At 40.4% G+C, this 27,254-nt stretch overlaps 2 protein-coding genes across 5 annotated transcripts; one reads left to right on the forward strand and one right to left on the reverse strand.

The window, feature by feature from the left end:
* On the forward strand, positions 1 to 2,451 carry TSTD1 (thiosulfate sulfurtransferase like domain containing 1). Of its 2 annotated transcripts, XR_014691438.1 has the most exons (5): positions 1 to 112; positions 222 to 392; positions 614 to 773; positions 1,038 to 1,167; positions 2,073 to 2,451. XR_014691438.1 is itself a non-coding variant. In XM_084514546.1 (4 exons), exons 1-4 carry the CDS (start codon positions 25 to 27, stop codon positions 2,134 to 2,136), a joined length of 483 nt encoding a protein of 160 aa, XP_084370672.1. In that variant the 5' UTR covers positions 2 to 24; the 3' UTR covers positions 2,137 to 2,451. The 2 variants fall into 2 exon arrangements, 1 of the variants encoding a protein (XP_084370672.1); XM_084514546.1 differs by lacking the exon at positions 1,038 to 1,167 and having other exon boundaries at positions 2 to 112.
* On the reverse strand, positions 2,109 to 21,512 carry CCNC (cyclin C). Of its 3 annotated transcripts, none has more exons than XM_084514545.1 (12): positions 21,401 to 21,512; positions 20,976 to 21,082; positions 17,116 to 17,200; positions 16,808 to 16,877; positions 15,292 to 15,343; positions 12,539 to 12,594; positions 11,228 to 11,263; positions 9,959 to 10,050; positions 9,195 to 9,262; positions 8,791 to 8,870; positions 6,736 to 6,854; positions 2,109 to 6,079 (listed from the first exon to the last, which is right to left on the reverse strand). In XM_084514545.1, the coding sequence occupies exons 1-12, from the start codon at positions 21,430 to 21,432 to the stop codon at positions 6,025 to 6,027; spliced, it is 852 nt and encodes a 283-aa protein (XP_084370671.1). In that variant the 5' UTR covers positions 21,433 to 21,512; the 3' UTR covers positions 2,109 to 6,024. The 3 variants fall into 3 exon arrangements, with proteins under 3 accessions (XP_084370671.1, XP_084370669.1, XP_084370670.1); XM_084514543.1 differs by having other exon boundaries at positions 17,116 to 17,192; positions 21,401 to 21,415; XM_084514544.1 differs by lacking the exons at positions 17,116 to 17,200; positions 21,401 to 21,512.
* Between the last annotated feature and the right edge of the window lie 5,742 nt (positions 21,513 to 27,254).

The raw sequence follows: 27,254 nt of genomic DNA on the forward strand, positions 1-27,254 counted from the left end.
ATTTTGCGTGCGGGGGGCGGGCGGATGGCGGCGGGCGGCTGGTGCGGGCACCGGGCCCTGTGGGCCCTGCGGGCGGCCAGCGGCAGCCGCTGGGGGCGGCCGGCGGTGCCCGGTGAGGCGGGGGGATACCGGGGAGACCCCGGGGGAGCTTTGTTCCCGGCGGTGGCCTTCCGTAGGGGAGGAAGGGAGCGCGGGGCTCACGGGCTGCGCCTCTCTTGCAGAGCCCAGGGCGGTCGGTGGCAGCTCCCGCCGCCTCTGCGCCGAGGCGGAGCGCGGCGTGTCCTACGAGGAGCTGAAAGAGCTGAAAAAATCCAGCGTTGTCCACATAGATGTGCGGGAGAGGTGGGAGGTTGACAGAGACGGGAAGATCCCGGCCTCCATCAACATACCGCGTAAGCTGTTTGTGATGCTACCCAGCAATGTTTGCTCATGTCCGGGTGGTGGTGGTCCCGTCTGTGGACAAGGGGTGGTGTCTTGCAAGGAGGAGCTGTGCTAAACGGCATCCAGTACCTTGGGAGACTAAACTTCCTTTTCTTTCTTCCCAGAGGAATTTGAAACCTTTAAATGTAAACTTACATGTGAGCATTTATTTATTTATTTATTTATTTCACAGTGAACGAATTAGTGGAAGCTCTGCAAATGAACCCAACCGATTTCAGGGAGCTGTACAATCAGAAGATGCCTGCCAAGTCAGACCATGTGGTTTTCTCCTGCTTCGCAGGATCAAGAAGTAAACAAGCACTGAATTTTGCCACGTCCTTGGGTTTCAGCAGGTAAGTGTGTGGCTTCCATGTGTAAGGGTGGAATTAATACAAGTTCCCCCAGTAAGTAAACTAGAACTCTCTCTGAGCTTCTTACGGGTATGGATAAAATCTTTAATGTGGAATATGAACAAAGAGATTAATATTAGAGTTAGACAACTTATAAACAGTACCTCCTTATGTCTCCACTGAACCTTGAAAGATGCCGTCTGGTGTTATGGGAAAGTGAGATGTCCTGTAAAGCGACCACACAGCAACTCTGCTTATATGCTGCAGGTGATGCCATATGCTGCAAGACCACGCTGATGCTGAAGGGTTCTTCAACCTCTTATGTCTCCCTTGCCAAGATGTTGCTTGTACAGCTTCATAAACGCTAGTTCTGACGTGCAGGATGATGATTGGAAAGGTAGAAGAGGCTCATTTTTGTAGAAGTACAATCTTAAATTATATTAAATAGTTTATGAAACCACACTGTGTGTAGAACTGCAGTTTCACCTGTACAGTTCACCAATGATAAAATAAGCCTTTGCTTTCAGTAAAGCAGTGCATTGTTTGCTAGGTATAAAATATTGAAGGGACTAGCTAAAAAGACAACAAGATTGATAGCACGAAAGCAAGAGCAGCATTGGGTTGGTAGAATTGTTATGCCCATGACAGAAGGTGCTTTGCTGAATTGAAGACTGTGGGTAGAATTTCAGAAATAGGTTTTTACTAAACTGCAAATCAAGAATCGGAATATCCCTGCCAATTCTAGTCAAAAGTAGGGGACTGTGCCCTTGTTTTATAAACATATTGTTTTAAATAAGTGCAAAATATACTTTATCACCCATTTGTCATATTGAAGGAGTCAGTATTGTTTTTCATGGTGGGTTTTGTTTTTTCGAGGCCAGTTTTTCACAGTCATATGTCAGGCCTATGTAGCATGTAAGCGTGCAAGGAATTAAAGATCTTCGTAACATCTGAAGTATTGGGCATAATGTCATGCAAATCTCTCACTACACTGAGTTGTTTCTTTTTTTTTTTACCTTGGAAAAAAAGGCAGCAAACTGTTTCTGTCTGTTACTACTTGCTTGGTATTTGATCTCCAGCATTGTGTCATTTGGAAGAAATGGATTACAGAATACACCACTTGGATGCAGACAGTGTTTGACATTCCTTGTACTCTCTCTGGCTGGTTGCACAATGTACTAGTGTATTTGATTTCAGAGAATTTCTATATGCTTTTTTCTCTATTTTTTCTTTTTTGTGTCCTTTTACATACCTTTCTGAGGAAGAGTCTTCATTAACATTCTCTCTTCTGCAAACTTTCAGAGTTCAACACTATCCTGGTGGCTTTGAGGAATGGGCAAAACGTGAACATCCAGAGAAAAAGTGAAGATGACTACCTCCATCCCTGCCCTACCTTCAGAATGCTTTGTAGATTTTAGCACTGCCTGCATTCCACTTTCAGAATACAGTCCTCTTCTGTTTTCCTGTGTAAATGGGCATTTACCTTTAAATAGTAATACACATTAATGATTTGGTTAAAATTATCTTTAAGTACTATGACATGAATAGATGTTAAATTTGTTTGACCTTTAATTTGTGCTATGATGGTGCTAGAAGTATGTGAAAAGAATTTTGTATGACCTGCTTTATGACTGTTTAAACAAATGATGATAATACACATAAAGTTATCCTTTCCAAATAACTGTGTTGGATAGTTTGTTTAGAATAACTGTAGTTTAACTGTTCTAATGGAATTGGGGTAACTGTCCTAAGCACAGATTTATTATTCTTCATGTATAGCTATGATGTTAAAATATTTGCTGTTAGCAAGACTATAAATGGAGAAGAAAAGTTTTAGGTTTGTACTATGTGATTGCAAGGCCAAAACTCCTGTACCGGTCACAAAATACAAAGAGAAAGTGCCCTGATGTTAGAATACTTGCTGTTCAAGATGTTGTGTGATTCCTATTTGAAGAGAATATCCATTTATATACACCAGTCTGCTTCTGCGTACAACATGCAACAGCAGTCAGCTGGCTCAGTTCCCTCAGTAGGTCACATCAAGTGAGAACTTGCCTATACTTGAAGTTATTATTATGAGGATAAGCTGGAACATCTGAGGTGTCAGAGAAGTTACTTAACTCCCTTCCTTCTGTGTACATTAATTTCTCTGTCTTAAACATGAAAAGAAAAACAAACCCACCCTATCCACACCTATAAATTTGCATAGTCATAATTCTAAGGAATTTTTTTTTAAATGCTGTTAGCAGGTTGAAAGAGTTGTCAAAGCTAAATTGCTCTGCCCTCTAGAAAGCTTAGCTTGTAACACAAAAATCCAGGACTAGGCAGGATGTCTTGAAAAGGGAATTAAAATTTCTGATTCTGCTCTCGTGGGTATTGCAGCAATTTATCATAGAGGTTTTTTTTATTCTGACAGGCCACTCTGCATGGACAGCAAGGGACATCAAAAATATACCCCACCAAGCTTAGGTAACACAAGAAAAATAACTAATTGTTAGAATTTTATTTCCAATAAATTATGCAATTTGTTCCTAGAGGAGAGCACCTGTACATGGTACAGACAACCATTAACTGTGCTACCCTGTCTTATGGAGAGGGTTATTTTCTTGTCTTCTAATAATTAGAAACCCAGTAGCAAAGCTGTCGTAGTAGAGAGTAACACACTTTTCTTTGAAGTATCAGTGCAGTAAGACTGCTAAAAAGTCAGTATCTTATTTCCAATCCATTAAAACAAACAAACCACTTATGTAAAGAGACAGAATTAAGTATAATTTCCAAAATATTGGTTTAGTTTAAGTGATAAATAATAAAAGTAAGATGAAACTAAAATGTCAGGTTGTGCGGGCGTTACTTTGTTGTGGTCAATTACCCTGCAATTCCTGGTACCTTACTCTGAAACATCTTTTTCAGATAGGATTGGGAGGAGTAACAGATGCCACCACATTTGTTGGCTTTGGCCAAATCCTACAATCTTTTAGTTTTGCCTGTTCAACATGACCTAGACTATCAATTTCACAGTGCTGCAGACACATAATCAAAGATGAAACTGAAGCCCACTGTTGGCTGAGTCTTGCCAGGCCTCAGTAGGACTAGTGCTGCCTTTTGATCTAAATCATTAGGGCCAGGTTTAATGGAAAATTTGAGATACACTGAAAACATTAAGCAAAGTGTGTAATTAATCGTGCCTACCTATATTGACCTTACCACCAGACTTCAGCATACAGATGAACAAAGCAGGGAGAGCTATTCAACTAAACTTAATCATGTTTTGTTACTACAGCTGGGTTTGTTGGAAACATCTGAAAGTACACTGTCAACAAAACATTAACAACGGTTACATCGGGTCACACCATGACGTCTCATTCATCGTTTCCTGTTTTGCAGCAACCAGTAACAAGCATCTGAGGAAAAGCATAAAACGGGACAATCATGTAGTGATACCATACCCAGGTTATTCTCATTTAAAGTGAGGGTGCTTGATACTTCCTTCAAGCTTCGCATGCGTCGGTGGGTTTGGATCTTTTAAAGAGTGGTTCTGTCTTACAAACTCAAGCCCACGCATAGATGCTTTTTGCCTAGAGAAATTCGCGTGTTCTTTAACTAGTTACCCTATGACGCTGTCACTGACTGGGTTTAAAAATTTAAGCCAGTCACATTTCTGTGTGACAGGTATGTCTAAAAGGGGGGAAATTAAATTTGTTCATGTCAGCATCATGTTTTTACAGCTTTCCTTCAACATCACAGTAAACATACAAATACACTTCAGTTATATATCAGTGAATGACCAGCCAATTACAGAGGGACATTATCTACAAAACCAGGATGTTGTTTATTTACAAAACCTGTATGTTGTTCAGTTTTTGTTTGTTTTGTTTTGTTTTAAGGGATCTGTTTTTTGAACCAAGACACATCACAGAGCTAGGGTTTTCAAGAACTCCAATATTTTAAACCAGTGAAACGCGTTGCTTCAGGAAAAGAGAAGCTAGACAACAATGGTACTTCACTTTATTTTATTGTTCAATCTTTATACTTGGGCAAGTCGGCATTCTCATTCAAAATGAAGTTGTACAGAAATTATTTAGAAACAAAGTTACCTAAAAATCATGACATTTGATGTAGGCCAATTCCTGACTTCAGTGGGATATCTGCCTGAGTAAGGAACACAGGATATGGCCTTCGGTTTGAAAGGATTACATTTTCTCCAGCACACAGTTAACCAAGGAATCCCGTTTCAGTTATCCTAAAGAGTTGCTCCTAAAATCACAATTAAAATTAGCCAGTATGAAGTTCACCAAAAGCTTGATCCTCTTAAATAACCTCTATAATGAGCCACATAAATTCACACTAACAGTGAAGGCAGACTAACAGTGTATATCTTTTGTACAAAAAAAATCCACAATAAAAAATAGCAATCATACCCAGATTTGTATTTGTTTGTAAAATATTCTAATTGTACTATACAGTACGTTTACTTGCAAAAAAAAAAAAGTATGTTGGTGGTTTTTGTTTTTTAATTCCTAACACTTGAAATGTTTAAGAAAACTGCAGAATCACTATACATATTGCACTTTTCTGGTAAGCTGGGCTACTAGGCTTCAAGGCAAAAACATCCAGACACATCTACTGAATAAAACAAGTATTTTTCTAACCCCCAAAAGGAACTGAATTTATTTCCTGCAGTTTTCATTAGAATTCTAACAACATTCTCTGCAGACTCTTCCAGGCTTTGTTTCTGAAGGACTGCTGTTTCACTTGTTACAGAATCCAGATTCATTTAAAAAATAAAAAAAAAAAACTCTAGGTAATGGATAGGTTTAACATACAGTGCACTATCTTCCTTCAGTCACCAACAAAATGAAGACAACACAGGTCATTAATATAGTTACACTTAGGTTTCAAGGTTACTGCCTCCTTAAAAATACAAGTTCACTTTAAAGGCAAGCTACAATTTTCTCAAAGCAAACAAAACCAGTAATGAACTATTTGTTTTGAGTGGATAGTGTTAATCTTTTTGCAGCTTGGTTTAAAATTTGATTCCTTACACTGAGAAATCTTAGTACGTTTACTCCAGCGTCAGAGAAAATGATACAGTTTTAAAGAAAAAGCTTTCAAAATGCTTGACACAAACAAGCTAGTTACTCTTCAAGTTCTTTGTAAAGATGTTACTAAAACCTTCTGTCCATTTCATGAACACAGGAAAGATCCCAGGATGTCTTGAGTCAAAGTGGTCCATGAAGAAATTCTTTGGAATGTCTTAAGATTGACTGTAACTAGAGTTCTGGCTACCATTTGGACCCTGTTCTCCTTCACTGTTAGGAAGACAGAAAAGGGGAAAAAAAGTCTTCAAAAAAGAAGTATCATATTGCATTTTTGCCTTTTTCAAATGAAAAAATACAGTATTCTGAAGGCCTTTTGAAGGAAAATATAGACATATGCAAATAGAGTAAGATATTCCGTGCAGCCTCACTAAAAATGCAAATATTATTCTAAGCATGCATAAATAACTTCAGCAGCTAGCTGTATCAGAACGTATTGAAATTACTATTCAAATACACTGAATTTACCTCCAAAATCAACATTTTACAGGTCATATTATGTAAGCTCATGCACAGGAATTTGCACGTGCAGATTCCTAATAGTGATAGTTAATCACAGTAATTAACTCTGGCAGCAAACAGGCGCTATTCCAAAGAATCAGGCCCCTCCACTGGGCCTCACAATGCTGTTTCCTTCATCTGCTAGGCTGTATTGATCACACTGTAATTACGTTACTGCTTTCCGTAAAACAACAAATATTCTGCTGTTATATTCTAGCTCTTGAACTGACTGTGTACTTGTAACAGAAAGGGCTGCATTGTAAAAGCATACACTATACCTCAAATTAAACATTTGAGCATGCTTAAGATAGTAGTTCAGATTTCCTGTATGAAAGATACATTAAGTGCAGTACGTGGAAGTACAGTACCTGTTTGGAGGTGGTTTTGGTTTAGGCATTTTACTAAGAATAGAAGCCATCTCTTTCCTCTCATCAAAGTTCTTCCACTGCTCATACAGTTTCAGAATAACCCTGATTATTTCTAAAATCTGATTTGAAAGAAAACAGATTTTAAGGTCAGACACAATAGCGACTTTGTATTTATCACAGTCACTTTAAATGTGCAGTTAATTAACTATGCCCCAGACTTAAATTAAGAAATGCAAATTTCATACCAGAAATAGGTCCGTCTCATGTATAACCCAGTCTGGCAATCAACCATTTCTGTAAATAGTTTTTGGTTTAACTGTGAATGGAAGCCTCAATGCTTTCACTCCCTCCCTCCCATTCCATTTTCCTCCCACTGTATTGACCACTTCTCCTGCCCCAAGAACTGAACATTTTTTTTTTTTAATTTGTTTTTACTGCTACAGCTTATACTTCATGCCACTGGGAAACTACGGACACCTGGCAGCATGACTGAAGCTGGATAAACACAGATTACCAATTAAGAATCTAATGACCATCAGTGTTCTATATGCATCAGAGGCACAGCGTAAATAAAAAAAAAGCAACAACATTGGTCTAAGTTCCTTACTTCTAAAAATAGAGCAAAGAAGTATCTAAATACTTTAAAATACGAATCACTGAGTTTTCATATTCTGTTTCCAGAAGCATAAATATTCTCTACCAGTGTGGAAGCTTTCTATCTACTGCACCTCAGCTATAGTAATTTCCTACTAAATTTCTAATGCGATATTCTACGCAAAAGGTGGATATTTGGTTCATGATTTGTTTCACCATTCACTAAATTAACAGAGTAGACTTTCTTCTTTCTAATTCATGGAGTTCAATTAAATGCTAGATCACTATCTATCATTGAAAGAAAAGTTACAGTTAAACTCAGACCTCTTAGCTAACAGGTCCATGGTGTGTTAATGTTAAAAAATAAATATAAATAAAATCAAGCTTAGATTGTATCACTGGTATGAGGACAGTGACATTTAAACATTCAAACATGTTCAACAGCAAGCTTATGTAACCTCATCTGTCAAATATAGGTAGTTTCTCCTGTGCTGCCAATCTATTATCACTCTGCTTTTGCCGGCATGACAGTGTAATTCAGAGATCTTGATTCAGCATAGCATCCACACTGCTTAAATTTGAAGATGCATTCTGGAATACAAATACAATTCCAGGATATCATCAGTGGGATCAAGTATAATACTGAGGGCACAGAGGGTCCTCATCTGAAATACTCTATTCCATTTGGGGCACTCAGATTCAAAAAATGTAAACTCAGACTGAAAAAGATGTGCAGAATGACACGTTGTGATAAGGGGAATGAGTATGAGTATAGCTTGCTTGCCTGAGCTAAACAAAGGTTACAGAGGGATAAATGCACTCAGGAAGTCAACTGAAGACAAAAGGAACTAGTTAAGTTGAAGAATATTACTGGTATCAGCGTAACTGCCTGCACCTAAAAGTCTAATAAATTTATGAAGTGGATTATTTGACACGGAATTTGCAGTAGCAGGAAAATCATCTGAATTATCTTGGCTTGCCCTTGTTTAACATTGACTGAAGTCATAGTCCTTGTCATCCTGGAAGTGTCAAGAATGTTTTATATATCCATCAATAGGGAGCAATTAAGAACTACATGTAGGCAAGATGCTGAAAGGTGAATCAGAAAATTACACACATTAGAATTTTAAAATTAGAGTATCATTGAAGGTTGAATGATAAAAACTACGAAATCTTTTTTTCTGGAAAAAAAAAAGCATGGGATATTGGTTTTATATTTCAGTCTGAGAAATGTCACCAGCAGCAGCACTTTGTCATTATGCAGCATTTTAGTCTTGGCTTTCAGGGCAGGGTGATAACCGAATGGCCTGACCTCTTTTCTCTCCTACCTAATTTCAACAGTGCGTAACGTGATCGCTGAATGAAGTTCAAGTCAGTATCACACGTATGCAAGACAGGTTTATAACCAAGGCTAACATATCTGGTCAGTCCCTAACAGGTGGCAGGAGGTAAAAAGAGTACCTTTTCCATATCCACGGATAGCTCAGCAAACCATTGCCTTGCATCCTTCTGCTGGACAACACAGGCCACATGTAGGCAAGCTGCAAAGATCAGGTGACATGGATATAGAACAAAAATCCACTCTAAATACATTTAGAAACATCGTATGTCAGGCAAAATACTATGGAGTTCAGCGTTCTTCATTTCCTTTGCAAACAACCTCATCCAGTTTTCAACAGAGAACACTCTGGATTAATTATCCAATTTTTCTTCAAGAGTTTCTAAATTGCAAGACTATACTGTCACTACTGTATGAAACACAGACTGGTGAAGCTTATGAGGGCATTCTAACGAATACTTGTTATGGGACAGTGTACAGAAGGCATCCATTTAAACAAGACGGGTATATTGCTTGTGTTACTTACCTAGAGCTATCATGAAAGGAGGGTACAGCAGACAAAGATCAGTTCTATATGTGTCATTCACTATCCTCCTATGCAAAACAGAGCAAAAATTCACCTTTAGACTATGAGATTCATAAACTTATCAGTTTTAAAATGTTTCGTCCATTTCCCAAATTGTAGGAACAGTAAGTCCGCAGGGCAAAATAGAGCAGCTGAGATCTCTCCCCTTGTAGAAATCTAATAAAGACTAATTGTTTTCCTTGTAGTCACAGCAGAAGTTTATTTGGAAGCAGTATGTTATAGCATCACAAATATCATTCTGCAGAGGGTGTTCACCTATACCATAAAATAATTATTCCCATTTCACAAATAAGCAAGTTAAGGCAAACATAAAGGCAGTATTTTTTATCGACTATCTGTATTTGAGAAACAAAGTATTTAAGGAGTTCTGCTTAACCTAGTTGAGAAACAACTTACTACTTCTACCAAAAGCAGATGTTAGCAGAAAGAGAAGTTGTCTACTCATAGTCATCATTCAAAAGCATAAAAAACTGTGCTGTTAGATCTAGTCTAATAATAAAAAAACTAGACCATTTCAATTTAATACCATTAGAGAGAGTTAAGAGACAACAAGGACAATAATTTAATCCAGTAACATATACCTGCGTAAATTAAATAGGGTACTCTGTAATATTAAGCCTGCTTAACCACCTCTGAGGCATAACTGTTAAACACTTGTTTTCTTGCTGAAAGGAGGCACTATTATTAATCAGTGTCTGCATTACCATGCAAGAGGTAGCAGCATGTCTTCTTGGCCCATATCTTGCACATATTGGAGCAAAGGTCTATATGGATGATACACTATCAAACAGCAGTCCTAGGAAAAATATCAGTGGGATAAAAGTTAGATTACAACGCAGAGCATGTTGTCAGCTCGCATTAGAAGCATTTGATTCACAAATCAATTACTGATTTTTTGAAGTAGCATTATGACACCTAACCCTGCTATAATGAGGGCACTGCTCTCTCTAGAATACCATTATATAGCATGGTTGCCAGTCTGTCAATGTCTTTTCCCCAAGAGACACAGAAAGCCACATCTGCAGCACAGTGAAACCTCATTTGCTTACAAACCCGTAATTCCCACTTGGAAATAAGAAATGCTGCCAGAAAACAGTCTGTCACTAAATACCATACATGGAAAGCATGCCAAAATAATTGACACTGGTTTGGAAAGAGGAAAAAAATACAGAGCCCTGAAATCTCTCTTTTCCAGGCCCAGGTTGATGTATACAACAAGGAATAACTCACTGAAAGAAGTCAACTGCATGGATATTACAGGGAAAAGCTGAGCACTGAGAGACAGTTATTACAGATACTATATAATGCATAGCATACTGGAAAAATAAGTTAATTGCCAAAATGTAACTTTCTGTAAATGCAGTTACTTGTGGTAAAACTCCAATATACAAAACACAAGAGCTCCTGCCATGTATACCAGGGGTATCTAAACCTAAGCAGGATATCTAAATCTAAGCAGGATATCTAAAAAGAGGTTACAAAATCAGTAGACATTCAACACAGCAGGAATACAACTCTATGTTCTTGACTGGTCATTCATCTGAGCAAGTAAAGACACCAATATCCTACTCTCCATTTTAGGATTTTGTAACGTACTGTTACCTCTCTTTAAAAACAAACAAACAGAGCCCTGGAAAAAGACCTTAGGGTTTACTCTTCCCAGTAGTGCTCCAGACACAGAGATATACATGCGCCCCGTCCCCACTGCTCCCACAATCTGCATTATTTCTGCATTGAAGTTTGCATTGCTCAACAAACTGTTGAGAACGCCCTCACTCAGCCCAGATGACAGCACACTAATTATGGCATGCTGCTGAAAATGTACATGATAGATCTACATGAACTTCATACTAAAATCGGTGTGAAAAAAAAAGACGACAGCACAATACATATTCCATAGCACAAAATTCAAAACATTTTAAATACATAAAGAGTAAACTGAGGTGGCAGTAAAAACAGAAAACCTCACCTACCATTAATTCTAAGAGATAGAATTCACATTCTAGTATCTGCAAGAAAGTAACATCACAATTAAACAGTAGCATGTTTCAGACAGCAGAATGAATTAATAGCATCCAGCTGAATAACACAAATGCACAGGAATTCTCAACACATGTATTTTCAACACTCCTGACTGCATTTCATAGGAAACTACAAAACCAAGCAAAAACCATACTACTATCGGGCATTGCCTTACCACCATTATAAATGAACCCCAATCATAATAGCAATGCCTTTGAACCATTTGGATCAAGTTTACTATCAAAGACTACTTTATTGGCAGTACTCATCTGAGATCTGTTTTAAGAAGAAAGCAGAAAATTGTTCCCAGTTTATAAGCACTTAAAAGAAATACAGAAGTCCTTGCCTAGAATTAGAGCTTTTTCAGCATGCAACTAACATGGCAAATCACCTTTTCATGTACTTTCATATTTAATTACATATGAAATATTCTGTACAATTGTAGCTATTTAAGAAAGACTCTCTTTTTCCATAGAGAAAGTAACAGATTGATCATATCGAAATAAAGACTCAACTCTTTATGCTACAGGAAAAGTACTCCAAAATATATTTTCATTTGACTTTATCTTAAGTGCTTGTGATAAAATTGCACTGCTGTTTTACAGATATTTTATATTCTGATATATAATTTGGCAAAAAGCAAAATCACAAAAAAGTAGCACTTGTCATAGTCAACCTAAAGAACAGTTAGATGCATTTACTTTGAAAATACTAGAGCATATAGCAATACCGGTTTCAAGAAATAGTCTACAAAATTCCTTAGCATTGAAACTGAGAATGCCTTGAAAACCACTAGTAAATTTAAATTTTAATTAATAAATAAAAATTATTTTTCAAAAGCCATTACATTTTATAGGCAAGAATAAAACTGTAGGCCAACTGCTCTTACGTGTGCGCTTCGAAGCACCCCAGGTGCAAGAACTATTTATCTTCCCTGGAGCAACATATTTGTAAACAAGATGATTAAAAAAAGTTAAATCTCTTATTATCATACCACATAAAAATTGGTATTTTAGTCACTCAGTCACTTTACTTCTCTTTATAGCATTCCTTTCACACATTTAAGGAAAGGAGGCTATACAATATTTATTAGTCTTTAAATTACCTATTCTAATAATTAATTTTGGTTAGATTATGAGTTACCTGACATACCAGCGTGAAAATATTTCCTTCCTAGAATTTAAAAGGATAGCATTTCCTCCTAACAATTACTTGCCTTTTAATTTATTTTGATTAAGTTATAGTTTGTAGAGAATACTTACATGGTTCATCCTATAAGGAAACTCCTTCGGAAAGGCATACGAAAACCTAGTTTTCACTACAGTAAAAAGAAACCATTGTGTTAAAAGTGATGCAATTAATACTTTTACTAATTTGTCATTGTACTAATTAATCTACACAGTGCCCTTTGAATCCAGCTGGCAGCAAAACTGCTTGCAGCATGAAAATGTTTGGTTTTAAAAGAGAAAAGTTAAGTTGTAAGATTTAAGATCCTGAAAGGGCAAGAGAAATACACCTCAAACCCACTTTTTCCCCAAGTACTTAGCCAGACACTTGTCTAATGCTCTGGGCACAATTAAATCTTCTGGACTCTAGCCGTATGGGTGGGTACCTAACTTCCTGCAAGTTATCATTCGCAGAGCTGCCTACCTACCCATGTCACTCCAATCTAGAGACCGTTTTAGGATCTCACTCCCAAGACTAAACCCAAATGGAATTGTCATGGATTTTTTAGATAGACTTGATCCTTCAGCATGAAACATTTTAAATCATATAATGAAGACTTGGGAAAGCAAGATGGGAAATCTGGGTGGGAAGGAGCCCAGCCAAGAGATCTTGTACACACATACTTGTAAAGATGTTGGATATGCAAAAACAAGGCTCAAATTAAAAGCAAGAAGTCAATTCACCACAATGCAAATATATGTCCAAGGGACTAGATTATCAGATTTTTCAAAGGTGTTTCTCTCCTTGAGTTTTCGCACTTAAAAGCATCTACTTAGACACATGATACAATCCAAGATGCTCTTGTCTTCAAGAGAACATTCAAATACATCTTCACTTTTCTAGTTTATGATGATCCCTGATATAGATACTTAATTATCCTTGTGCATTTTACAAGGAGAACAGGTATTCAGTGCACCATTAAGAATTACGTTAAGCAGCAAAAGAGTGATCTGAAATTAAATTGCCGAGCAAAGAAAACTTAAATATCCTTGAAGATGTGGATTTGAGATTTCTACAAGTGAAATGTGCAAAAACTATTTTAAGTCCCCATTCTCCAAAGAAAAACAGGTAACATCAAACATTTGCAGTACCGTGCACTTACAGGATGTTAACGGCAGACAGTCAATTATGAACTAATACTACTGCTGGAAAATCCATATGCAACTCACTTGGATAAAAAGCATTCAACATTTAGACCTGTGGTGGACTTTGCTAAAATACTTGCTCTAGGACAGTAAGGTTAGGCTGCTGGTTGGAAATTTTAATTATTTCAAGACAGAGAAGAATGCATAAGATATTCTTCTTGAGAAGCATGCAAACTAAAGAAATGCATAGTAAAAAAACAAATTGAGGGGAAAGCATGGAAACAAAACATTTGTTTCCAGAAAACACGCTGGAGACAACCACATGGAATTGTCCTTTTAGTCACCCGTGGAAATGCATAGAAAAGCTTTTGAAGAGTTTGCAAGAAACCAATCTGAAGTATTTTCCTTACAGAGGAAGCCCGTGGTACCATTTCCAACTTTTCTACCTAAAAACAATCTGACCACTACTATGCTAGTCAGTTTGTACTGCTATTTTCCTTTTACTTGTCACATCTCATCTTTTTTCTCCTTTTGAATTGAGACCTCCAAAAAAATGGATGTGTGCTGATAAAGCATCTCAAGTACAGGGAGACCAGGTAGATTAAAAGACACATAAATGCTAGGAGAAAACCCATTGTTTTTTGTCCCCACTTCCATCCTTGGGGCACACAGGGATTTCTACCTCTGAAGGAAGAACGACGAGGGTAATCTTCTGTGGGATTCCAAGCCTTGGGATTTTCAGAAATAGCACGGCTGAAGAGTAGAAGTCAAAGCAAAATCGACTGCTGCAGATTTGCCAAAATCCATCTAAGCTTCTAATTCGTGTACTGAAACAGCCACACAGATTTGTGCTTTGAGATCCTTCCACTGTAAAAATAGCATTTTCATTGCTAAATCCAGTACTGGTCTTGGTCAAGCTGGCACTGAAGATGTGTTTCAGTTCCTGGTGGTGGAATTGTCATACAGCCAGCCCCATGGACTGATCCACTTAATGCATGCGGAAGCTACAGATGCAGCCAGTCACCTGTCCCCTCAGCAGCTAAGAGTGATTTTGAAAGCACTGACCTACATTTTGAAGAGCACAGTGACAAACAGCCTACTGAGAGCAGCTGGACCTTCTGGGTCAAATTATTGCATTTAGTTAGGAAAGCCATCACTTTAAGAACTCGATGGATGAGATGCAAGTTACAGGAACTGGGAAATACAAGGCAGGTGGGAAAGACCGAAAATGAAGTAACTACAGTATGATTTTATTGCATTTTAACTTTGTGAACAATATTTAGGTTTTAAAATGTACACTTAGAAATAAGTATCATGTACTAAAACTGATTTTATGATGGTTAAAAAGGATTTAAAGTGTTAGAAGGTGTGGAGTCTAGTAAAAATTCTGCAAAGAGGTATTTCCATGGAAACATACCCGTTATAAAGACGTAGGTTTCCAATTCTATCTTTAAGCAGTTCAGAAATCAATTTACTACTTGAGACTGCTAAGAAGTAGTTTAATTTTATTATTTTGTTTTTATTTATGCTCGTCACAAGCTCCAACCAGAAGCAACCAAAACTAATAAAGAAAGGAGCCTTCTGATTCCATATTTAAAACCAGAAGTTATTTATGCTAAATAGCTTTAACTGGCTCCTTGCAGTCAACATGTAACCACCCATGACTTAATAAACTCAGTACAATGAAAATCACTAATACTTACATACAGAAGTAGCAGCAGAGATCAATCTTGTATTTGAAACAACACCAAACTCCTGAAGAAAAAGAATGGTAAATGAGGTGAACCACCAGAAATACCACTTATTCACATTGTTATCAAGTGAAAATAATGGCCTTCTTTATGCAGTACTATATTTTCCCCCACCCCTTTCTCATTCTTCCCCTTTTTTCTTTTTAAAGGTTAACAGTGTAAATTACATGATCTTACTTAAAGAGGTTTTTTCCATTTATTACTTTGTTGTTTGAGTTACGAAGAATGAGGAAAAATAAACATTTATAAAAGGTACTAAAGCCACAGTACCTGAAGATTAGTTTAGTAACGTCCTACATATAAAATAGACAAGGGAGCATCTATAACATGTGCCTTTTTTCCCATCCCACGTTGAGAGAAAATCATTTTTATAAACCTGTCGTTTTCTACCTTTTTGATTACATTTCTATGAAACCTTAGCTTCTCCACAGAGGGTCTCAGCAAGCCAAAAAAAAAAAAAAAAATCTATTTAAAGTTTTCTTTCAGAGATGTGCACAGCAGAATCATTACCTCTACAGCTGGCCTCTGAATCTGCAGAAGCCTTAGCCTAAGGAAGCCTACACTTATCTTCTTGTACTTACTCTAAAATGCAAGGTAAATCTCTATATATACATAATGTCTGCATTGCACTTTTCTTAAAGGCTTAATTAACAGGCTGGTTAAAAAAAAAAAAAACAAACGTTCTCCAATATTCTGTGTCTTTCTCCTTTCCTTTATCTCTTCCAAACACTGGAAGGTATCACAGTATTTGTACAGACTGCAGCATCACATATGAACATCAGTTCAGTAGGACTATTTCTACGTATTTAAGTTCCTCTCATGAAATTCACGAATGCTAACGTATCATAGACTTGCTCTTTTTTGTCCTATCACGCAGACACTTCTCAAACTCCTGAAAAACATCTTCCATTACAGAAAAGGAAGAACAGGGTCTAGCTGATACTAACTTTTGGCCACCTTTAAAGTGGACTTTCTAACGGTGGAGGATTGAGGCCTTCTTACCATTACCCTAACAAGTCAGTTCCTTCCCAAAGATTGCATATGAGCTACAACATGCTTTCAATTAAAAAGATAATTAGGAAAAAGTATCTAATTCTTTTTTAAACTTTGAGTAAACAAATAAGGAAAAACACATCAGAAAGGAGACACTCAAGCAAAACTAAACAATTTAAGGTATAGTCCGTGTAAATATGTAAACAGACATTTAAAATACTCAAAACATTCTTTAAAATCTTCAGAGGCCCTTCAGTGTTAGTAATTCAGATAAAATTGAGAAAGATCAAATACTAAATAATATGATTGAAGGGCTTCTGTCTCCTTTTCCTGAACTGCTATAGAAATCCATACAAAAAAAAAGTTTCAACCCACAAAGCATGAGGAATGACAAAAAAAAAAAATTAAGTCCTAAACGTTTTTTCACTCTTATACATCACATAATTTTACATTAAAAAATTATAATACTTCATACCTCTACTTTGGATGCCAAAAACACACACGTAGGAGCCATTAATACTGGATCTATACTTTTTAGGGAATATCTGAAATGTTATAACAAAATTATAATATGTTGTTTCACACACGTAGAACGATTAATCTATTAAGAGCACCACACTTCCTTTTGAAAAGCAGAGCTTAAAAGTTAACTTTTATTAGCATAAAAGCTTTACACCATCCAGAAAACAACAGTGGCACTGTTTTTAATACAGAATTTAAAAGGGTGCCAAAATGTGCCTAACAAATGTTTTATTCTTGTACCATCATAATAAACAGTCCTACCTGGCATAGAATCTCTTGAAGTAGACTGTAGCAGTGGCAATAACTTGTTGTCTTAATTTAAGATGTTCACCTAAAGCCTGGATAACTTAAAGAAATAAAATAAAATGAACAGAAGCTTGAATTGAGTTTTTACAACAATTTGACACCGAATAGCAAAGGATCTCAAAACACAGCTAGTGCTGGGGACTCTAAGGAGCCTTCTCCTTCAGTTCAGATACACCACTCCAGGGAGAAAACACGTTGCTGTAAACCTACAGACCTGGAGGTGAAGAAGTGCTGCTGCATCTTGAGGCTTGCGGGCACCTTAAAAGAGGGGATGGTTACTTGACTTCATCACGTACAAAGTGAGCATGACCTTTAGGAAGATCACAACACAAATCTCAAAGGGTCAAGTTTGGGTTTTCCATTTTATAGCAAAAGAAACCCAAATGCTTGAAATCTAACTCTATGGCTTTTCTGGGCCATGCAAAATGGATGTGTTTTTTTTCAAACAACTAAAGCTGCCAACACAAACATGGTCATTAAATTTGGCAGAGGCAGCAGGTGTTAAAGAAACGACATATTTAGTCCAGGGAGAGGGGGTGGGAGACCAGAGGATGCAGTCAGCTGCTCCATCACAGTGGTCCTCTGCCAGTTGGCCAAGAAACAACCCTGGTGTCATCTGTGCAGGTAGCTCTTGTTTGGCCTCCCAGGCAAAGGAAAGGTGCCAAGCACATTAGATGCATCAAGCTGGGATTAAGAGCAGGGGTTGGATATACAGAGTGACAGAGTGAAACATAAGGTTGTTATTTGGTATTTTTCCCATACTTCTTCACAGCCATTATCCTGAGCAAGGCTCGGTTGGCTGTGTTAAGACTCCTTCTTATTTTCCTCCCTCATCTGGAATGTCCAAAATGATCATTTAATATACATGTAACTATAAGTATACATTTATGTATATATATACACACACACACACTTTTATATATATATAAATAAAAGTGTATATACACTTAAGTGTATATACAGCAATACCAAGGCAGCAGCCATCGATGTGAAAAGCAAAGAATTCTATTACCAGTAACTGCTAAATACTTAATCTCCACTTAAGTATACAAGAATTTCTAAAGGTCCAGCTTCTTTCCCATCCCCTCCTCCTTGGGAATAGCCAGGGTACACACCGCACTCCCTTTTAATGAACATTTTAAAAACATGCAAACACAAAGCTGGCTGGAAAACAAATCAACGTAGGAGAAAGTCATCCTGACCAACACTGATGACTGACAACATAGGGTTTTGTTTTTTTTTTTTTTAAACACAGAAAAGTAACTAATTTGTCACCCACTATGATTACTGAAAGCCTTGTTAAGTCCCTTTCTATGTCATATCACTCTTTTCCTAAAGATAAAGAATGCCAAATTGGGACCAGCTTGCCAGTAACTGTAGGACTCACAGGCAACACTGCCAGAAAGGAGGTCAAGTCCAGAACAGAGTGCCTGCACAAGCATTAAAATATCTATCAGTGTATCTTGGGGGGTTTGAAAGATTTTTTTCTCTTTGATTTGATGATGGGGCTAAAAAGCTGTCCTAATATTAAGGTGTCAGAAAAATCCAAATATCAAGCGAAACAGAATTTTCCAAATATGTTTCTCACTCCCATGGGATTTTCAGGAGCAGATAGGCCATCTGCTGTCAGAGAAAAATCAAGTGAGGTTTAGGGAAATAAAATGGACAAAAGCCTAGAGAGACTTAATGAAATGGAAGCTTTTATATGCTGGGAAAAATTCCAATACTCGCAATTCATTTTTGAAATATTTTTAAAGGAGCTGTTGGGTTATTTATTCCCTTATGTTTACAAAATAAGTAGTTTCAGGTTGCTGTGTTTTTTTGTTTTGTTTTAAGTAAAAAAAAAAAAAAAAATGTTGTTCCAAATCCAAATGTCTTGAGTGTCCTATGACACAAACTTCACAGCTTCTGCACTAAACCAGAAAGAGAAATTGATTAATATGCTTTTCAACCAAAGACTCAATTAAAACCTCAGTGATACAAAGACAGAAGTGGACATTAATCTCTCTTTTCTGAACTATTGTAGAAGATTATAGTTTTCCCTCTTGACAGTTTTAACGGCCACACTATCACTTGCCAATCTACAGCAATTGTTTCCAAATAGGGAAGCAGCAGGAAACTGCCTCTCTCTGGGTAACTTTCCAGTTGCTTTGGGGAACAACTGACCATCTCATGGGGAAGAAATCTTGAACACTACAACTCATACCATTGCTCATAGCCATGCCCAGACAATGTAGGGCATGGAAGAAGCTCTATACATCCAAAGCAGAGCCCCTGATTCAGAGGCAGGTGAAGAGATACAACACATATTGAGGGCTCCAATGCAGCAAACGCTGTATGAGCTCTCACCAGTACAGAGCAGCCCCGGACTGTTTTCTCCATGCAGGTGCCTTTCATTACCACAGAAAAGATGTTGCTCCAGCACCACTCTTCCCTACAGGGCCTGCTGTGTTCACACACATGCAGAGGAGACAGCAGCAGAGCCATTCTCCAGCTACCATAGGTCTTGAACCCTTCCTTCAGGGCAGGAAAGGAATGCCAAAGAAAAAAAAAAAAGACCCTGAGAACCACAAACTGAATCCAACTTATCTACTTTGTAAACCTTTGTTTACTCCAGAAAAATGTTAAAATGAAACATAAGAGGCCTGTTTCATAATTAATACTAGTGAAAATTAACACAGAAATAGTTTTAAAAATATCAGCATCCCAATTTTTCTTTTTGCACTAGGAAGCTATGACACTTTGTTTTAACCTCAAGGAGTTTTATGAACTTATCAAACAGATACATCATTGCTAGCTTGACTTGCTGTTCCTGTATAAGCATACACAGGTGTGTCAACAGCAATCAGATTTGCAGCATACTCAATTTAAAACAGCTAACCTAAGAGAGACGTTATCATAAGTATCTTTCAGTTACAGTTCTAGTACAGACAAAACATCCTGCAGTGGCCTTGACAAAGTCACTTCACTTTTCTGTCTCAAACATGTCTGACCAGATAGATGAAAAAATAAGCGTTACTTTAAAGGACTGCTATGTAAAATATTTAAATAGCTGCCTGCAAACAAATTACTGCTTTGCAACATCCTCCTCTTAGGGAGCCTTTTTCTTTTTAAATACTGAACAATTGCACAGGAAAGAGTTTAAGTGCCTATGTAATCTGATATGATCCAACGCAGCATTCATTTGTTTAAATGCTTTGCAGGATCAAGTCTTAGATAACCTCACAGACAAGCCCTAAACTCTTTGGGAGAACAGGCTGTAGACAACTTTGCGCAATCTGCCAGCCACCCACTGCTGGGAACTGGTCGCAAGGCAAGACACGGGCTGTGGTGTGGGTTTCAAAGAACATAACCAAACACTGGTAACAAGCTTTTAGACCGTGTTGTTTAAGAGGACAGCTCACATCAGCTAAAATACTCACCACATCCTCAGAACCCACCAAAAGCTCAAGGAGCACAGTATTACTGCTTGTCGCTGAGCCTTTAATATACTAGTTGAGCAGTTTCTGCTTGCTTCCCTTTCCTTCTGCTTTTTTTGGTAAGAACCTCTTGAAAATAAGAAAACGTACCATGTTTTGTCCTACCACAGGTTCAAACATTATGTATGTAGCCACTTTGACTTCAAGTTCTTCTAAAATTAAGTTAGTACAACTGCCTGAACAGCTTTGTCAACGGTCCAGCTCTTTGTTAAAGCGTGCTGGGGAAATATATGTAAAACAATAAAGAAACCCACACTCTCTAAATGAAAAGTGGCATTTAGACATGGCAGATAACATATAAGCACACGGCAGAAACGAAAATAAAAACAATTTTACCATTAGTAAAAAATATCTGTAGCTTCCAATATTCTTCTTCAGTCAGAAACTTCAAGTCTTTTTGGCGTTCCTTCAGTAGATCTTGCTTATCCAAAATCCATTGTAAACTAGAGGGAGGGAAAACACTTTCAATAAGCCTTTATGAACACTACACCGAGCGTCTCCTGCACAGACTGTGCCTCAGCACCAAAGGGGTAGCAGCCTCCAGGCAAACCAAACCTCAGGGTGCTCACTGCGAGACACGGCGACACAGCCCAACACCCACAGCAACACAAACACCGCCCGGGACAAACCCACCTCCCCCTGAGGACAAAACCACCGCACCCTCAGGGCGCCCCGGGCCCCCCCAGACCCCATAACCCCCCCCCACGAAGCCCCGGTCCCGGCAATGAATGGAGGAGGCGCCCCCGACCCGCGGCACCCACTAGTGCGAGCTCTGCCAGAAGTTGCCGGCCATGAGGAGCCGTGGGGAGGCGCCCGGCCCCGCGCTGCCCCAGCCCCGGCCCCAGCCCCGGCCCCGCCGCCTCCACCGCCGCCGGCCCCAGGAAGGAGGCGGCCGCCGCCGCCACCGCCCCGTGCCCGTCGCCGCCGCCGCCGCCGGGCGGCAACACGCGGCGCTGCGAAGCGTTCCCCCCGCTCGCAAGTTCCGCCCGGCGGGGCCGAGCGAGGCCGGGAAGGGCCGGGCAGGGCCGGGCCGTCCCCCGCCGAGCTCCGGGAGCGGAGCGGAGGGAGCGGTCCCGAGCCCCGGGGCGCCCCTCGGCCCGCAGCGCGCTGCCCCCGTCCCGCGCCGTGCCCGGGAACGGGGGGTGGGTGCTGGGAGAGCGCTGAAGCTGTTGTGTTTGGTGATCAATAAAGAAGTAATAAAATAATAAAGAAGTAATATGCCCCCATGTCCCGTCTGTCCCCATGGCCTCAGAGCTCGGCTATGAGCTGGGTTCTCCTCATCTGGGAAAGGCTCTGGGACAACTTCATTGTAAGGATCAGGCCCCAAGTCCTTTGTCCCTTCCCTTTCACACTGTTTCCTTTCACCTCCTGACAGGGACAAGGACAAGGCTGTGGGTGCCCTCAGGGCCTGGCATGTGGGGCAGGTGCCCCAGGAGGCAATGTGGACGCAGTAAAAGGGACCTCTTCATTTCACGAGATGTAATGTTGCACCCCAATGTATTTGCAATATACCTGCTTTCTGAATCTGCAAAATGAAAGCTGACCTAGTCACCCCTAATGGGAACCCTAATGTGGCAGAACCTAGATCCAGTATTTTGGGTGTTATTTCCTCCCTCACCCAATACACACGTATGCCCACGCTGCCATACACACCTGAGCGCATGTACTCATTCCTCCCCCAAGCCCAAGTGTTAGGGCTGAGTGTGGGTGCAAGGGGGAAAGATGCTTGCACACAAGACAGACAGACAGCAGCTGGAAGCAGCCATGGGAGACCATGGGAGAACCCCCATGGCCTTCTCAAACCACCGTGACCCCCCAGCGGAGGGGTTGTCCCCATGCCCACAAAACTCATGAGAGCTTCCACCATCAGTCATGGTGGCAGCAAGAGGCACCAATATGACAGAGCCTCAGCAAGGTGGAGTAACTCCTGGCTTGTCCTGCTGGGAAGACTGTGTTTGGTGCTAATGGCTGTAAAGACCTGTCAGCACATGAAGACTATTTTTGTGTGGTTTGACAGAACTTATTTGTTCAAAAATGTAAGCATGCCTTGGCTGTCCACACACCCAAAGGATTCTCCTCATAGTTAGCTTGCTCACTCCATCTTCATTCACCACCTCAAACATCTCCTTCAGCTTCAGGAACCTGATCTGAGCAACTGTTTGCAGAGCCATGGGTAAACATTGCTGCAAGGTAACCCACAGCACCATCACCTATCATCAGGAAACGGCTTCAATCAAGAGAACCTAGGAGCTTTCTACATTTTCATTGAGAACATAATAAATGCAGTTTTGTGTATTTTTGGAAAATTAATATATATATGTATATGTGTATATATGTTTCTATTTGGCATCGTGTTAAGCAAAGATGAGCCTGGAGGTACATAGATGTATATACAAATACATATATAAAACCCGCATCTGTTTGTGTAGAGGAATCTGAATGCTGTCTTCATTCTGTCACAGTAGAGATGCTCCGTGAATGCCCTTTCTGCCCCAGCAGCACGCTTTGTCTGAGCATTACATTGGAACTGTCAGGGGCTGGGTACTGGGAGCAGTAAACCAAGAACTGAGTAGCAGGAACTGTGAGAAGCACCTACTGGTTGTCCTCAGACTGACCAAGTACCCCTGAAAGGCATTTCAGGTCCAGTCCTACAGCACTGTGCAGTGATCTGCTGCTACTGATGGGATAGCTAAGATGCTAGAGTTGTATAAAGAGCTATGAAGTGAAGAAGATGCATGAAAGAAGATGGAGACAGTGGTGTTTCCAAATTCTGGGCTTCACTGGGGAAGGAGACACACTTCTTGACTTGTTAGAGAGTCCGGGTTTGATACATTAATAATATGTAGGAATGTGAGGTGAGGGGTGAGGAAGGGAAGTAAGAATTTGCAAACCTTCTCTTTGCAGAGCAAGGAGACATGGTGAAAGCTGAAGGTTGAGTTCTGTGGGATTTCTGTGGAGGCTCTCTGACCTGACATCGTTCTCAGAAAAAACATCCAGACATTGAAGAACCTGCTGAGCACATGCAAATGCAAAGGAGAAATTCCTTATTCCACTATTTCAGTGTCACAGCTACAATGAGGGGAACCAGATTGCCAGTATGCACCTTTTGATCGCAGCCCCCCTTGCCTCCCCCATTTGCATCACACCCTGCTAGCGCAGCACCCAGGAGACAGCACAGAGAGATAAGCCACTGCACAAAAGAGTGTTATCGCTTCGCTCAGCACAATAGAGAACCAGAGTTGCAGTGGATCTCATGCTACTGCTTATCATGTCAAGCAAGGATCTCTGTTTCACCATTCTTCTCTACCTGCCCGGTTGCCTTTTACTCACTCTGCTTCGATACCTGTGTTTTGCTACCTCATGCTGGTGATTTGTGCTTCTGCATGCTGCAGTGTTGCAGGAAATAAATAGTAGGGACTGGGTGGGAGACTTAGGATAGCTATGATAAATATTGCTGCTACACTTCACCCAGGGCATAGGGGACAGCTCTGCTTGCCCTGCACCTGGCTCTGGAGGGGCTATATAGCACTGCAAGAACAGGAGTACTTGGCACTGCAGGGTCATGCCAGCCCTTCTCCCAGACTTTCCTTTTCTCTGTAGGACAAACCTTGCATTGCTTGACCCCATTTCACAGCACGCCGGCACGGTGCTATGGAGGATCCTGCCCCACAGACCCAGAGAGCCGCAAACCCCCCCTGGGATACCCATTTACCCCTTCAGCCACCCTTCTGCTGCCCTACAAAGAGACACCCTGCTGTGCTGGAGAGCCTCCTTCAGTGTGGCACCCAGGGGGCTTCCAGTGCTTTAGGGGGGTCCTTCCCAGTCCTGCCCCCAAAGGGGTGAGGGCTCCTCTTGACTGGGGCGTGCTGGGGATGCCCACTGTCAGCTAGGAGTCCTGTGGCTGCTTTGGAGCCATGGGGCCATGTTACGTGGTGTGGGGGCGATTGACAGACGTGTACGGCTCTCCGTGTTTCTTGGAGGATGCAGATGCTGCTGTGGCTCCATCTCCCTGGAGGCCCAGCCAGGAGGTGCATTCCTGGGCAGGGGCATCGCAAGGGGCAGGCAGGGCAGTGATTTTTCCCTTGACATTGCTTTGCAGCCTTTCTCTTCCAGGAGGTGTGCCGAGCATCACATTATTTACCATGTCCTCTCTGTGTGTTTCTGTCAATGCAGGAAAACGAAGATTTCATGAAACAGATGTGCAGTGCTGCTCTGTGTGCTGATGTCTCCTGCTCAGCCCTGGACCTGGCTGCTGCTCTGAGGGACAGTCAGATGTAGGATGAAAAAAATCGCAGCCAAGAACCTGCAGGTAAAATTATACTTCATCCTATCTGTGAGATGAAATTATCTGTCAGCTCTTGCTGATCTCTTTCCTCTCTGCCCCCCTAATAAAACCCATCACAAACATATTGAATATACTAACTAGTCCATCACTAGATATAAATATACATGGGATAGTTGGATAGACTCTTTTTTTTTTTTTTTTTTTTTTTTTTTTTTTTTTTTACAAAATAAGTGCTTCTTCCAATCCAGATGTTATAAATAGCATAAAAATGGGTGAAGGATGAAGCACATTCTGTTTCTTTTCATAGGTCCTCCAGAATAACACATACAACATTTCCTTTAGCCCTTTCCCTCAGTTGTACACAAAAAATAGTCACCAATACTCCCGTGTTTTTCTGCATGTTTACATATTCATCTAATAGCTGAAAACAGTATGTATCTTCTCGCAGATCTGACAATAAGCATTCGTGCTTGCCCTCTTCTGTTTAATATCCCCTCAGGAAACGAATGAGTGGTACGAAACCAGATTTCCTGACTTTAATCAAGCTTCCACGAAACATGACGAGAATGTGAGACATTTCAGAGAAGGAGAGGGGAACTGCAAAAGAAGTGTAAGTGGAATTGAAAACCGCTTCCAGCTTATGTTATGTCACTTCTAATGGAAGCCTTTGTTATGATTTCACCAAGTTAGGTAATGTGACAGTTGTCTGATATTTTTTTTCCAATAGCGGTGGTCTTTTAGGCTATGTTTTGCAATGAGGGAGGTGGACTCGAGCAGTGGTGACTCTGGAAGTGACCCCATGTCAAACCGGTAGTAAGTATCCACAAATCATGTTCATATATATGAAGTAAAAATACAGCTGCTCAGTAATATTTGAACATAAGGGTCTTGTTTGTCTTGATCAACAATTTTAGGGGCAAGTGATTTGTATTGGAGATTTTTTTTTTTAATTATATGAAGTGCCCTCACCCCCAACACACACACAGAGGAACCTTGCAAAGGCAACTGTTTAGTATTTTGTGTGGAAGGCATTCAGGACGAATTCAGTAGGTGAGGAAAATAGATCAGTTTACAACACGAGGATAAATAACAAGAGACAGAGATGTGATTAAAACTATCAGCTTTATTGCGACTACTCCTTGATCACGTTGCTATTTCAGCCATCTCCTTCCGACCTGCACTTAAAGTCATTTAATAAAACAAACCAAAACGGCATCCCCAAAGGGTAGCCTGGTATTTCAGAGTGTTTTCATTTCTGGGTCACGGAGGCTCCGCCGTTTAACCCCACCTCCTCCCAGCTCAGCACACATCGGGAAGCACGGGGAGCACCCCTCAGCCTGCTGCTCCTTTGGTGTTCGGGGTGCGGGGCTCTCCTCGCACCGGAGCCCCCGGCCGGCCACCGGCTGTCCCTTCGCTGCCACCGGGCTCACGTTCCCTGCTGGAAACGACGGGTTCCCGGCGTGAAAGCCCTCTGGGAAGGGGGATTTCGAGGCTCGCCCCCAAACCGGCTCCTCCATTCCCCGGAGAATGGGGCCCTGCTGGGAAGGGAGGGCCGGATCCTGCGCACGTCCGAGAGCTGCTCAAGCTGACACGGGCTAGGGGAAAGCTTTTTCTGAGTCTGCACACCCGCTTTTGGCTTCTAACACCTCGGGACACGGGGTTAAGCATGGGTTTAGTAGTGACAAATCACCGCGGTCGGGCAGAGGGACCCATGCGGCAGGCACCGCGACTGTGAAACAGGTGACACGGAGCTATCGGGATGCGGGCACTCCGAGAGCTGCTTAATTCACACCCGGTTTTAAGAAGGGTTCACTGTGCCAATGATTTAAAGAGCTCAGTTTATTAAAAACACACCGCCACCCGAAAATAAAAAATGAAAAAAGCCGAGAAAGGAATAGTCAGAGAAAAAGAATATTTTTCCTGCTAGTTTTGGAAGAGAGAATCCCTCTATGTGTGTGCCCGTATTTTTCCGTGTGAGAGGGAAACTTTGAGGTTAATCCATCGTCTTCCTCTAAACGCACATTTGAATATTTACACTTCAAGGCGCTGACACTGGGGAAGATGAGGGCAGTGGTCCACGGGCGATCAGGCAAAAAAATCTGAATAATTTTATTTAGATTTCATTCTAATAGCACAAACAATGAATAGGAAGAAAAAAAAAAAAAAGGCATTAAATCCGCAGATTGTAACGAAAAAATGGTTTCCGACAGATGACACCTACAAGTTTCTTCGGTTTCATAACTACGAAGCTGTGGGAACTGATGCACATTTCAGCATCGGAATACACAGTGTCGAAAGGAAGAGGTGCACTTCGTGATGTACTTTAAAAT

The sequence above is a fragment of the Aythya ferina genome, assembly GCF_964211825.1.
Source record: "Aythya ferina genome assembly, chromosome: 3".
Classification (NCBI taxonomy): Eukaryota; Metazoa; Chordata; class Aves; order Anseriformes; family Anatidae; genus Aythya; species Aythya ferina.

Coding starts and splice junctions, on each gene's coding strand:
- CCNC (XM_084514545.1), bottom strand. CDS start 21,432: ATGGCCGGCAACTTCTGGCAGAGCTCGCACTA. Junction 11,264..12,538: donor TTCCTTATAGGATGAACCAT/GTAAGTATTCTC, acceptor ACTTTCTTGCAG/ATACTAGAATGTGAATTCTA. Junction 9,263..9,958: donor ATGCTGCTACCTCTTGCATG/GTAATGCAGACA, acceptor TGTTTTGCATAG/GAGGATAGTGAATGACACAT.
- TSTD1 (XM_084514546.1), top strand. CDS start 25: ATGGCGGCGGGCGGCTGGTGCGGGCACCGGGCCCTGTGGGCCCTGCGG. Junction 393..613: donor GGCCTCCATCAACATACCGC/GTAAGCTGTTTG, acceptor TTTATTTCACAG/TGAACGAATTAGTGGAAGCT. Junction 774..2,072: donor ACGTCCTTGGGTTTCAGCAG/GTAAGTGTGTGG, acceptor GCAAACTTTCAG/AGTTCAACACTATCCTGGTG.